The sequence below is a fragment of the Motacilla alba genome, chromosome 13, assembly GCF_015832195.1.
Source record: "Motacilla alba alba isolate MOTALB_02 chromosome 13, Motacilla_alba_V1.0_pri, whole genome shotgun sequence".
Taxonomy (NCBI): Eukaryota; Metazoa; Chordata; class Aves; order Passeriformes; family Motacillidae; genus Motacilla; species Motacilla alba.
In genome coordinates, this window is record NC_052028.1 from 2,719,654 (window position 1) to 2,733,802 (window position 14,149).

Sequence of the window (14,149 nt, forward strand, 5' to 3'; positions counted from 1 at the left end):
AGCTCAGCAATGTTTGTGCAGTATTAGGAGAAAAACCAAGTAATGTTTTTCTTCCCTTGTTTTTAAGGAAACATGATATGTGAGGGGTGGAACAATGCTTTGTTTCAGGAAATGTTATCCGTTTCCATTGTAGAGCTAGATGGATTCTGTTTTTAAATGTGGCATTTTAAAAAGAAAAAACTCTATGATGTTATAAGGACATGGAAAATTGATTCTTCGTCAGGGGTGGAGAAAGTGATTATCACTGTGTGCTTTCTCTGATAATATCTGATAGTCCCCTTCTCTCCTGCTATATTCAGCTTGTTTAGTTGTCAGGCGTTGTCAGACTAAATTGCTAAAAATAACAAATAAGGGGGAGGCTGTGCTGGGCAGCTCCGTCTGCTGTGTGCCACTGAATTTAGCTCCTTCGGGAAAAGGGCAAAAGCAACCTGCAGCTTTCTGGGGGAATTGGATTTTGGTTTTAAACTCTGACCACAACATAGCTGTGTGCTTGTTTCCCAGGCAATTCTTTCACATGCCTGTGGGAGACTGAAAGTTTACTGCTGCCGAGATAAAGGGTTGGTTAGTTTCTTCTCTGGCTGCCTGGAGTAGAAAATATAATCAAGAAAGCTGTACCTAAAGACTTGATTTCTAATTCAGAAATCCTTCATGCGAGCCCTAAAACACCATGTCCAATTTCCCTATCCCACGCAGAAAATGTCTCTGCCCTCCTTCCCGGTGGAGGAAGGAACACTGTGCTCTCAAACACCGCTGTGCTCCATGTTTAAAGCCTCAGGTGATGTTTGCAAAGCTGAAGTTACACAGTGACTGCACTGAAATGCCTTAAGGTGACCGCTGACTTCTTCCCCGGTGTTGCCTGAGCACAGTCCTGCTCGTGCTGCGGCTTCCATTTCTCTAATCTTCTTTTTCTGGGAGCTTTAAAATGGCTTTGCTGCAGCCCCGAGGCGGAGTGGCGGTGCCCCCCCTCGATGAATCGGTTCTGACAGTTGCCACAGCAGTGTTTTCTTCCCCTGTGGGAACAAAGATTTTGGCAGGTGAGGCGTGGCTGGGGAGAAGCGCTGGAGCCTGGGGCAGGTATGGCTGGGATGGACCTGCTCCGTGTGGTCCCGGCCTCCAACGTGCTCCAGCTCCCCTTCACTTCTTACTGAAACCCTCAGCACGGAGGCCAGTCCTGTGGGTGGCTTTAACGATGTGAAAACAGGTCTCTTGAGATTTGTGGTGCTCTTTGCAGGCCACAAAGCGCTCATCAGAAGGTAGCAATTGTTAGGCTGTTCCCAAGTTAGACCAGTTTCTTCCAGGGATTTACGGCGCAGAAGTTCTCATCGCATGGTTTGCTTGGGGTAGGCCAGTGCCCAGGAATGTGTGGTGGGCTTTTTAACTAACAGGGGGAAATAAGGAATGCTCCTGTTTGCTTTGGGGAGGGGAAGCCTCAAGAATAACTCTCTGTGCATTAGGCTGGAGCAGATTCTACTTTGGATGAGGGTGCTGTTCCCTCGTTCCATTGCTGGCATGAGCGCACGTACTGGGAGCAGCATTTTAAACACGCTGTCACTGAAGTTGCCTCTTGTTTCCCCGTGTGTGCACAGGCAAGGTCAGTCCCTCTGCTTGCTGTAGAGGGAGGCAGGACACCAAAGGTGAGGACAGGTGGAGTATGGAAGCGAGTTTACCGTGTAGGATTAGTATTTGGGCTTGCTTGGACATTTTAGGAGGAAGCTATGGGATCTTTACAAATGATGGATGTTAGGGTGAAGGTGAGCTGCAGAGCCCCTCAGTGGGGACCAGGCCAGGCCAAACCCAGCATCTTGCATGGCTTTGGGTGTCAGAGCCAGCTGTGGGTGTCTGGGCAGGTCCTTCTGGACACAGACATTGGTGACGTTCCTGGGAAATGTGTTTCATCTTGACTCTCTTGGCTGGTGTCATGTCTGAGGCTGTGCCCTCACTGAGGGTTGCTCCTGTGTTTCAGGCTGCAAAGCTGCAGGCTTAGCTTGCTTTTTGAGGATATGGGTGGTCCAGCTGCCTGCCTGTCAGCTGTGGAGCATCCACAGGCGCTCCCGTGGGAGAGCAGAGCACAGCCTGCATGGGCAGAGCTGTTACCAGTGCTCTGCCCTCCTTGAGAGCCTTGTTCTGAAGAAGGGAGTAGTCAAAGCTCATTTTTTCCCTATAGGTCTGGCTGTCTTACAGGGAGGAGAATCTGTGTTCTCATGCCTGATTTTTGAAATGAAAGATACTCTGAGCAGTGAGAAAAAAAGGCTTCAAAATGACAAAACACTGGGTAGGTTGAGAATATAATGGACACAGAGCTAATGCTACCAGCACAAAATCCTGCTTTGTGGAGAGGCCCTCTGACATTGGACTGGGGCCACACAATTTAAGGTAAATACTGGAGGAATTGGGGCATAGCTAATGCTGCTCTAATTCTTTCTGTTCCCTAAACTGACTCTGCTGATGGTTACATGAAGGACAGGCGTTTACAGCTGTGAGGAATCATTCACTTCACTTGCTTTTTAATGTTTAAAGCCTCAAGGTCCGTCTTGTTTGTCAAAAATGAGGCTGGCAAAAGGATTGTATTCTTACAGCTGAACTTCATGGGTGTTTCTCTGTTGTGTGACTGTCACCTTTCATTGCAGACAGATGGAAATCAGCTGTGTGCAGCCAGCACCTGGCAGATTTTAAAGGCAGCAAGTGCTCCTCAGTATCTGCAGGGAAGGAAGTGGATCTGTTTAAGAGCTGGCTCTTAGTCCTGTGTTAAATTTGTTAGATAAAGATCAAATAACAGTATGTTCTGCTTTGAAAATTGTGTAAGAAGCTTGTCATGTGTTAAATAGTGCACAAGTCACTGGTTGCAAAACACGATGTTGGAATCTTAGAAGCACAGGGAAAAGAAATTCTCACATTTCAAAGGGGAGTGGAGATTCCCAGCTCTCTGGAGGGGTCATCTGCCACCTTAGGCCTGGGATGGCTTATAAAAACTAATGTCTCACCACATTTTTGTGAAGAATGGTTGTGGGTAATGCTGATTTGAGTGCAATGACGTGTATTTATATCATCACGTGTGTGGGTATGCAGTGGCAAGGCTGGATCTCTCACTTGGAGCAATCATTCACTGCAACAAGTTTTCTAACTCCCAGATTTTTGCAGCAGTTGTTTAATTAGTAATTCTTTGTTAGTCTTCCCTGTACTGTAGACTGCAAAGTAAGCACACAAACCAGCTGAGAGGGCAAAGGCTTTATGAAGGAAGAACTGGAATTTGATGACTTTGCTTTCACTCTTCCTACCTTTATTTTTGGGTGGATAATTGTAGATTTTAAAAGCAAGTGGATAATTAATGTGGGAGTTGTTCGCTTCCTTTTAAGTCCTTTAGAGGCTAGTTTTAGACATACTTTCAAAATAAAGACATCTCAGAACTTGTTTTTTGGTTTTGTTTTTTGGGGGGGATTATTCTTGATTAAGAAAACCCCAACAGTCTAACAGAGAAAACTTTTCAAGCAACTCCTGCCAGTCCACTCACATTCCTTTGTAATTCAGAGGAAAGTGAAACACACTATGCATTAATAAAAACCCACTTCTGCTGCTGTGTCTAAATGGTTTTGTCCATCCAGGAACCTACATTTAGTCATCTGAGTCTGAAAACATGGCTTGTTTCTTCTGATTAGCATTAAGCTGCCTTTATGGTTACACTGAAATCATTTTAACACCAAGTTGGTTGATAAGTCTTTCATTTTAGAGCAGGGTCTGATTCATTGTCAAAGCTCCCCTTTGTGCTTATGGCTGCAGAAGTATCCAAAGCAACGAGCTGAGCTGGATGCGGGTCTCTCTCCAAATTCCTCCTTGCATGAGTAATAATTAGTCACAAACCCAGCGCTGCTGTCCTTAGTCACCAGGCCCCTGCAGTGGCTCCTGGCTGCCTTTGTGCCAAGCAGCTCTGGGGAGGGGGATTATCTGTGCCTGATAAACCTCCATCCTGCTTCCATCTCCTCCTCCATCTCGCCTGGGGAGAACAGGAAACGATTATTTGGAAAGCGTGCTCCTGCCTGTTGGAGCCCTGAGCCAGCCCTGAGTCAGCTGTACAAAGCCACACCTTGCTCCCAGGTATGCGGGGCAGCCCTCACCGTCACGCTTCCTGCTGTCCCCACTGCTGGGTCACCCCTGCTCCGTCCCTAATGCCTTGGTGGTGGGCACGGGGCTGCTCTGAGCTCAGGGCTGAATGAGCTGAGGGAGGGGGATGCTCCCTAGGTGGGAGTTGACATCATCTTTTTGTTGCTGATTTGTCTTTGAAATGTATGGAAATTATTTTTCTTTTAAAGTGGCCTTGTTTGGCCAGGACTGCAAGAGCTGAAAGGTGTGGTGTGGTTTTGCAAAAGTCCTACTGCCAGCAGGGATCCCGATGAGCCACACCAGCTCTGCAGGAGCACAGAAACTGAGGCACTGGGTTAGGGAACTTACCGCGTTTTGCAAGAGGCGGCTTGGTGAGCGACGCTTCCGCCGAAACACAACGCGGGGGTTTTCAGGATCTCTGTGAGTTTCCCCTCCCCAAGTCCTCTGTTTGACCTGACTCTGCTGTCATAACCTGGTTAGGGCACAGTATCTGACCTGGAGCAGCGTACTCCTGGAAGCTGCTCTGAATGGGGAATTGTGCCAAGAAGGGGTGTCCCTAAAGGAATCCTTTGGGTTGATAATACATTTCTGCTGCCACCTACTGAAAGGTTCTCATTGACTTGCTTTTGTAGTAGTTCACATCAGGCTAGGGTGCAGGAGTTCACTGGAATAATCCATCATTTCCCACTCACCAGGAGCAGCTGTCTCCATCTCTGCTGGAAGCGCTGTCCTGTGGCTCAGACAATGGGTCCGTGTGAAGTGCTGCTGCCACGAGGCTGGGGTTGGGCAGAAAGGCTGGCAGGCAGCCTGGTTTACTGCCCCTTACCTTGCCCCTTCTTCTCTTGAAGGTACCAAGAATGGAAATTAATAGGGTTTTTCCAGCTTAACCTTTTCAGAGTATGTTCCTCGAGGTGCTTCAGTAACGGTGAGGGAAGCCCAGCTGGTTGTGCTGCAGTAGGATCAGTACACGGTGATGGTGGATTTTGCACCAGCAGTTCTTTAGGCAGGTGCTTTTAAGGATTCTCTTGAGTTAGCAAATGTAGTTGTATGCTTGATGTTTTCTCTTCTACACTCTAACCCAGATAGTTCTGTGGGTCCCTGTTACCTTGTGGAAGGAAGAGATGAGGAAAACCACCAGGGTCTGAATCATCACTTCTCCTCTTCGGTATATGGCATCACGCTTCTGTCAGCAGCTGTCGTCAGAAACCAGCTGGGCTCCCTTCCTATTCCAGGCCATTCATTCTTGAGCAAACTCTGGGCAGCTTCCTGAGGCAATAACTGCTTGGAAAGTCTTGAAGTGTATCTAAATATTTGGTGGTTGCTGTAGAGTAGTAATTCCCAGTGTGTACATGTGCCACAGTGTTGAACTGGGTGAGGACCAGTGCTGGGTGGACCCGTCAGGGCGTAGGGCTGCCTGCAGACCTACCCCACCCCCTTGCTGGTGTCCACTGTTTCAGCTTCTCCTGGAGCAGGAGCAGCCGGGTGCTGTTCAGGGGTTCCGAGTGAAATGCTGTTAAACAGAGCACATGTCTTCAACACATCATCTTCCATGAGCTTAGTCTGACCAAAATGTTTGCCTTCCCCGGGGTGTGCGTGCCCGGGCCTGGAGTGCTGCTCTCCACAGGGAGTTTGGGCACTGCCAACCCCTGAACAGCAGTGGTGGCCCCAAGAGTGAGGACAGCTTGGGCTGCTGCTGCCTGGCCCCCAGTGCACAGGCAGCAGTTTGCCATCTTCCCAGGGAAGATCCTTCTCCAGTCAACTATGTGCTCCCACCTCTAGTTCAGGATCTGCTAATCACTTTCCCACAGAGCCCTCAGGCAATGCCAAAAATGGTTTGAGTTAACTTTGGGGGATACAGAAGTTCTTGGCTAGCCACAGGTTTGCCGAGGTGTCACAGGATGAGTTGTCTCAGGGCTCCTGTTTGAGGCACTGCATCATGCCTGAAGACTGCAGCGTTCCTCAACGGAAGCCTTCTGAGTGTGAGAGTGGGATGCCAGAATCTGGTGGCTGGTAGCCAAGCATGCTGAGAGCCATGGGAAGGGAGATATTCTCTGGGAAGGGACCTGCCAGCTTGTTTTGTCCTCATAAGCTGGGTATAGAACAAGTTCATAGAAAAACACTTTAAAAAACAAAAATGGGTCAAAAAAGAGCAGGCTAAAATGAATAGGCATGTTCCAATACTAGATCGTAAAATTTCCATGGAAACATTTTTGTTTGGGCTTAAGCAAATCTGTGTTTGCAGGTCAGAGGTTGTAGCTTTCTTTCATTTGCAGAGGTGACGTGAGAGGAGTGGAATTTGAAGAGCAAAAGTCGATGCTGAATGATAAACCATGACTTGACACAGGAAACTCACCTGTGAGGGGGAGGGTATGGCAGCGTGGATGGGCAGAGCTGCCGTGTCTGCTCCCTCTGGGAGTGCAGGGCTGCTTGGGCTCTCGGAGGGGGTGACAATGCTGTGCCCTGTTCCACTGAGCCACTGGCTCGAGCCAAGGCCCTGCCACACGCAGGGCTGGCAGCGGCCAAGCCGCCCTCCCTGAAGGCAGAGGCGTCTGAATCACAGTGCTGGGGGGATGACAGTGCTTTGATCATCAAAAGCCCATCCAAGAAAAGCTGATTAATAGTTTTCTCTTGCTGTGGAATCTGTGGATGCTGGCTCTTTAATCTGCCGGGAATGCCAGGTCCGGGTGCGTCATCTTGAGCACCGGCCTCTCCGGCAGCGTGATGCAATGGGAGCAGAGGTGGGAGGCTGCTGCAGCAGGAGGTGACTTCCCGCCGTGTCAAAAGGCCACGGGCCACTTCTGTTAACCACAGCTCCTTTTCTTCTTCGGGGTGTGAGCTGTAATTGTATTTGCATTCAATCTAGTCTTTCCACAGCTGCTGCCAAAAGCAAACAGCACGGAGCTGGTCAGGGAGCAGGCACTGCTTGGATGGAGAGCGAAGGGCAGGGGAGAGCTGAGGAACGGGGTGGTGGCAGGGCGAGTCCTCTGATGTTGTTTGGCTGCAGCCACCCGTGCCAGGGCACAGGCTGGGCACGCCAGCACACCTTGGTCAGGAGCGTGCACAGCGAGGGCTGGCTCGTGGTGCTGCTGCGCTGCCCCAGGCTGGGCTGGTGCTTCCAGGAGTCTGCACTTCCTACAGCAGCAAACACAGAGACAGCCAGGGCTGATGGAACCCCAGAGCCGTGGCCTGCAGCCCCCCACAGGTGTCTGGGAATGTGTTGGCAGTGGGCATTGCATCCCACCAGGCCCACGGCATATCAGTGCCCTGTCCTCCCTCCTCCTCCTCGCAGGCAGGGCTGGGGCTGGTGGTGCCTTTGCCCTGCCAGGCCCTGCAGCTCTGTCTGGGCAGCTGTCAGCTGGACAGCCACCATTCCTCCTGGGAAGGGTTCATGGGAGAGGGATGTGCATTGCCTGTCAGGTGGGGCTGCCTGAGTGGTCATTGCCGTTTTGGGTGCACCTCCAGCTGTGGGAGATGGTGTTTTTAATCAATGTAGCTGCGCTGAACCCTTTGCCCTGCACACCTTTTTTAGGAAGAGTGCAGGAAGCCTTGGAGGTGGAAAAGGCTCCTGAGAGCTGGCAGAGGAGAATATGGGCCAGGCTGGTGATACATCTATACTCAGGGGTAGGAGAGGTCCAGTTTCTGAGCCCCAAGATGTGCTGGGAGGCCCAGCTGGTGGGATCGGCTCTGCTGCACAAGGAGGGATCTTCTTGCCCTCCATCCTGGTGCCAGACAGCTGTTAGTATGGCAGTTGTGTTTCCAGAAAGCAGATTTAGGTGAGAACACTTCCTTTGGGGCTAGTTTTGAGACAGATCATCAGGGTTGTGGTTTGTCTTGTTCCCAAGTGCTGCGGCCCTTCCTGCCAGGGGAAGGAACTGTTGTTGGGAGTGGTATTAGCTTAAAGAAATTAGGAAACCAGGCTGGGAGGCATTGGCTGCACTGGCTTTTGGGGCCATCCTCTGTGGGTTTGCACCCTGTCAGTGTGCTGCAGGTGGCCCAGATATTGCTGGGGTGTGGCTGAGGTGGGTTGGTCTCGTGTCCCAGTGCAGGTGGCAGAGCCCTTTCTGTGTGGGGCAGAAGGGGGATCAGGGGGCTGTCACCACAGAGGAGAGAGTGGATGAGAAGTGATGGGTGGCCTGTGGCAGGAAGAAATGAGGATGCAAGAGCATGTCCTGGGCTGGATCAGGTCAGCTGGCTCAGTTTGTGGAGCTTGCTGTCCACCTGGAAACCTGTACTGCAAATTCTGCTCCGTTCCCACACAGCCTCCAGCTCCCCTTCCTTGCTCTGTGGGGGAGAAGATTCTCCAGTGCTGACGGGACCTGCAGCCCTGGGTCATCCCTCCCTGTGTGAGTGAGCTGTGCCTGGGTCATGGGAATGCACTGGCCTTTCTCTGGCAGCGGGGGTGCTGCCAGGGCCTGGCAGTGTTGGTCAGAGGCTGTTCCTCTGAAATAAGTTTCAGTAACACCCCACAAGAGAGTCTTGTAGAATAATTCTCCAGCAAGTGGCTGTGGGAGTTGTGAACCAGGAGGAGGAACCAGCCCTTGCTGCAGTTGGAGCCCTTGGCTGACACACCAGCTGCTTCCTGTCGTGCCCTCCGGGTTTCCTTGTCACTGCCTTGCCACACTCCTGGCGAGACTGCAGGGGGACAGCAGCACACCAGGGTCACTGCCCGGGAGCCTGGCCCTGCTTGTCAGCCGGAAGCTGGGGCTTTTCTGGGAGCTCGGTGTCATGTGGCAACTTCCCCCTGCTGCCTTCTCAAAGCCAGTCTCCTTTCTCTGTTCTTCCCTGCAGCTCTGTGGCTCGGGCAGTGGCATCTGGGGCTGGTTTGGGCACCCACCTTACCTGTCCAGGGGCCCACAGGAGCTGAGGGAGGGTGGGGGCAGTTTAGGGCACTGGTGTGGAGAGTGAGTAGGAGCTCTGGCTCGGCAGCTCGCGGGTCATGCGGCCACCAAAGCCAGTGGTGCAGGGCCAGTGTGCTGCTGTGTCCCCTTGGGCTGCTGCCGTGTCCCCTTGGGCTCCTGACTGCTGAGCACTGGAGCTACAGCTGCAGGAGTGACACCAGAGGCTTCAGAGGGCAGCAGCCACCTTTGGTTTCACGAGGGACCGAAACCAGCAGTGCAGTTTTCACGTTGCCCTGGGAATTCCCACAGGCTGCCCTTGCCACGGCACAGGTAGCAGAGGATGATCTCCTGGAGCAGCAAACACATTTTCCCAGGGAAATGCATCAGCTGATGCACGGGTGAAGCCCAGCAGCCGCAGGCTGGCCCAAACCAGGGCTCAGAGGACGTAGGGTTAACTCGGGCTGCGGGTGCAAATGCGGGCTGTGAGCTGGAAGCCGGAGGTGGGGTTGGGGATGCAGGGTGGTGTTCAGGGAACAGATACCACCAGCCTGGCCGGTCTGGCTGGACCGGAACAGCCTCCAGCATGACTGCAGAGCTGCGCTGTCGTGTCTCGGGCTCTGCTGTGAGTAGGCAGAGCGTGTGTCAGCCGCTCGCTCGGCGCTGCTCCCTGGGAGAGACGGAGTTTCCTGTCTAGACCCCGGTAATGGCAGCGAGGAGGGGTTTGCAGCAGCCTCCCGCCCCTGCTCCGGTGATGACCGAAGCAGAACCCGGGCTGCAGTTCCCCCTTCCTGGGGAACAAACACCTCGCTTCTGCCACGTGTCTCGGAAAATGTGGCGCCCGTCCGCTCCTCGCTCGCCTGCGATCTGCGCTGTGGGCTGCAGTGGGAGCCAGCCCCAGCTCCTTGCCTGGCTGCAGGACAGCTCGGGGCGTTTGCAGCCCCTGGCTGTGCGTGCAGGGCTCCCCTTGATGCTCAAAGGATGGTCCTGGAGCCCAGAGATGGAACTCTGGAGACTGCTTCTGGGAGAGAGTAAAAGTACTGGGACCAGCCCAGATTCTTGTGCCTCGGAAGTTAGGTGACCAAGGGGAGTGATGGAGGTGAAGAAAAATTCCCTGAACCCTGCCCTACCTGGGACTGCAGGTGCTGCCTAAGTGCAGGAATGGCCTTAAACCCAGGCCCTTTGCCAGGGGAGGGCAGAGCATGTCACTGTGCAGGGGTGGGCTGTGTGGGTGCTCCTCTGCTGTGTCAGGGTCCCTTGTCCTCATGGAAGTGGGGCTTACACGGGCACCAGCAAGGCTTCCTGATGGGATATCTGAAATTCTCCTGAGCTCTCCCAGTCCTGCTGGACAGTGTGCCTGGGGAGAGCTGCTCTCTGGAGCTGTCTTCTGCTGCCTGGTGGAGCAGGAGATGGGCAGGGGAGAGGATGGGGGGCAGGACCACTTCATGCACTAATTTAATGGTGTTGAGAAAAAACTTCAGTAAAATATGACCCCCTAGAAGTCAGCTCTGCTGCTGCCACCCTCCTCTGGTCAGCAGAGTGAGGTGAAGCTTTGAGCCACAAGGGTTTTTTGGGCCTATGTCCTCTTGCTGCCCTCAGACTCAGTTCCCTATGTGTGAAATCCCTCGACGTCTGTGCGGGCAGCGTGGGGACAGTGCGGTGGTGACAGAGTCCTGCTCGTGTGTCACTGAGTCATTGGCAGTGGGAACCTGTGGCTGCTCTTCTCCCTGAGGTTTCCTCAAAAGCAGTTCCTGTAAGTGAAAGAGACCCCACGTGCCTGGGAGCACGGAGAGGGACGAGGAACCCTGGGCCATAACCCTGGCCTGGCTGCCAGCAGCAGCCTTTAGGATTTACAGACAAACCCTTCAGCCTTTGGAAGCAGGGCTGGGAGAGATGTGCTCATGGCAGGGCCATCCCAGCTGAGCGTGCAGCTGCGCCACAGCAGGGGGACAGAGGGGCAGTGGTGGCAGCAGCTCTGCTCCACGGGCTAATGGATTTTCAGCAGCACAAGTCCCGTGGGCTCACAGAACTCAGGCTGAGGCTCTCGGGGCAGCAGCAGTAGCAGCAGCAGTATTTGCCCTTCACCTGTCCTTGGTTTGGGTGGGCTTTGGGGGCTCTGCTGTACTGGGCTCCAGGCACTGGCAGAGCCTCTGGCAGGACGCTCTGGGCGGAGGCCTGGACTCCTGGAATTCACTGCCAATCCTGCCAGTGTTACTGGGACTGGCATGGCGCAGGGCAGGGCTTCACATGGGCAGCACGGGAGCCTGTGCTCACAGCAACGCCACAGGAGACTGTTGTGTCTGTTGTTTGGAAACCCAGAGAAAATAGTCAAAAGAGCCAAGTGCTGATTTTTCCAGCCACAGAGGAGCACCCAGACTAGCAGGAAAAAACGCTGCACACTGAATTCCTGTCTGGGGATGCAGGGCTTGGGACTGCTTCCCTGCCAAGCCCAGCCTAATTACAGATGATTAAGGAAACATGTACTTGGTGATGATGCCGGGGATTTGCTGATAGAAAGGAGGATATAGGGTTAGAAAATGGCCCAGCTGGGAAAAAGAACCTTTTGTGCCCAAGGAGAGGGCTTTGCTATGTCTCCATTAGGAGGCTTAGCATGTCAGTCCCTCTCTAGGCTCCAAGAGTTATAGGATCTGATTTCCTTCCCTGCTGAGGTTCATGGCTCTCACTTTTTGAAGCTCTAAGGCTTCAGGGGGGAACAAACTTTGCCCTGTGCCTCTGGGAGTGAGTAACTGCTGTCCCCACGTGGGACACCTGCTGAGGGGTGGGTGCCCCAGCCAGCACCCACAGCTCTGCCTGGGTGGCTGTGGGCCCTGTGGCCAGGTTTGTGCTGGCAGGGCTGGGGGGATCCTGACTTACCTCTGGTTTCTGCCTTGCAGCAGAAGAAGTCGTACCTGGAGCGGAGCGTGAAGGAAGCAGAAGACAATATCCGGGAGATGCTGATGGCCCGCAGGGCACAGTAGTGGCAGCCCTGGCTGATCCCCACTGCCCGATCCCCCCACCTTAATAAAACACAGCCCGTGTCTCTGGCTGCTCTCCCTGCGTGCTGGAGCCATGCGGTGGTGGGAGGAGTTGGGGTGAGGGGCCTGCAGGGCATCCCTGCTGTGCCCCCATCCTGTGGATACCCAGGCCTGCTGTGGGCACTGGGGAGGTCCTGCTGGGGAGGGGTGGTGGGGGAGAGGGAGATGGGCAGGGCTGGCACAGGCATGGAATGGGCACAGGCATGGGCACAGGCACAGACATGGGCATGGGAGCCGCCTCAGGCCCAGCCAGCCTGCGCCAGGAGCTCATTCCCACTGCTCCAGGTCACTCACGTTGCCCTGGGTCATTCCCTCTGCCCTGCTCCATTCTGGCTGTCCCGGGCCATTCCTGCTGTCCTGCTCCGTTCCCTGTGTCCCGCTCCGTTCCCTCATTCCCGCTCCGTTCCCCCACTCCCGCTCCGTTCCCTGTGTCCCGCTCCGTTCCCCCATTCCCGCTCCGTTCCCATTCCCGCTCCGTTCCCATTCCCGCTCCGTTCCCTGTGTCCCGCTCCGTTCCCCCATTCCCGCTCCGTTCCCATTCCCGCTCCGTTCCCATTCCCGCTCCATTCCCCCATTCCCGCTCCGTTCCCCCATTCCCGCTCCGTTCCCATTCCCGCTCCGTTCCCCCATTCCCGCTCCGTTCCCCCATTCCCGCTCCATTCCCCCATTCCCGCTCCGTTCCCCCATTCCCGCTCCGTTCCCCCATTCCCGCTCCGTTCCCCCATTCCCGCTCCGTTCCCTGTGTCCCGCTCCGTTCCCATTCCCGCTCCGTTCCCTCATTCCCGCTCCGTTCCCCCATTCCCGCTCCGTTCCCTGTGTCCCGCTCCGTTCCCATTCCCGCTCCGTTCCCTCATTCCCGCTCCGTTCCCCCATTCCCGCTCCGTTCCCTGTGTCCCGCTCCGTTCCCTCATTCCCGCTCCATTCCCCATTCCCGCTCCGTTCCCTGTGTCCCGCTCCGTTCCCTCATTCCCGCTCCATTCCCCATTCCCGCTCCGTTCCCATTCCCGCTCCGTTCCCTCATTCCCGCTCCGTTCCCATTCCCGCTCCGTTCCCTGTGTCCCGCTCCGTCCCCTCATTCCCGCTCCGTCCCCCCATTCCCGCTCCGTTCCCCCATTCCCGCTCTGTTCCCATTCCCGCTCCGTTCCCATTCCCGCTCCGTTCTCCCATTCCCGCTCCGTTCCCATTCCCGCTCCGTTCCCCCATTCCCGCTCCGTTCCCCCATTCCCGCTCCGTTCCCATTCCCGCTCCGTTCCCCCATTCCCGCTCTGTTCCCATTCCCGCTCTGTTCCCATTCCCGCTCCGTTCCCCCATTCCCGCCCCATTCCCTCATTCCCGCTCCGTTCCCATTCCCGCTCCGTTCCCCCATTCCCGCTCCGTTCCCTGTGTCCCGCTCCGTTCCCTCATTCCCGCTCCGTCCCCCCATTCCCGCTCCATTCCCTCATTCCCGCTCCGTTCCCCCATTCCCGCTCCGTTCCCTGTGTCCCGCTCCGTTCCCTCATTCCCGCTCCATTCCCCATTCCCGCTCCGTTCCCATTCCCGCTCCGTTCCCATTCCCGCTCCATTCCCCATTCCCGCTCCGTTCCCATTCCCGCTCCGTTCCCATTCCCGCTCCATTCCCCATTCCCGCTCCATTCCCCATTCCCGCTCCGTTCCCATTCCCGCTCCGCTCCCCCATTCCCGCTCCGTTCCCTGTGTCCCGCTCCGTTCCCTCATTCCCGCTCCGTTCCCATTCCCGCTCCGTTCCCTCATTCCCGCTCCGTTCCCATTCCCGCTCCGTTCCCCCATTCCCGCTCCGTTCCCATTCCCGCTCCGTTCCCTCATTCCCGCTCCATTCCCCATTCCCGCTCCGTTCCCATTCCCGCTCCGTTCCCGGCAGGAACGCGCTGCGCGGCCGGACATCGCCACCGTGTGGCCGTTGTGGGCAGCGCAGGGGCCCGGCCCCGCCGCTGTCCCAGCGCCCCCCGGCGGCTCCCGGGATCTCGGGGGTTCCAGGTCCCGCTGCCCCCCGGTGCTGTCACCCCACAGGCACACGGGTGCTCTCACACTCTGGACTCGCCCTTCGCTGCCCCCACCTTCCCCCACCACGGAGCGTGACCCAGGGGCTCCACTCCTGATTCCTGACAGCTGCCACGGTGGTGACAGGGAAGGTGACAGTGCTCATTCCCAGGGCAGGGACCTCTGGGA

The 14,149-nt window shown here is 55.2% G+C and overlaps 1 protein-coding gene across 1 annotated transcript in view; it reads left to right on the forward strand.

Moving 5' to 3' along the window:
* The window catches only part of PFDN1 (prefoldin subunit 1), a 31,378-nt gene extending 19,399 nt beyond the window's left edge, over positions 1–11,979 (forward strand). Inside the window, exon 4 of the mRNA XM_038150326.1 lies at positions 11,825–11,979. Within this exon, the coding sequence (XP_038006254.1) occupies positions 11,825–11,908 (84 nt within the window). The 3' untranslated portion in view covers positions 11,909–11,979. The remainder of the gene's footprint in view (positions 1–11,824) is intronic.
* The last annotated feature ends 2,170 nt before the right edge of the window (positions 11,980–14,149 follow it).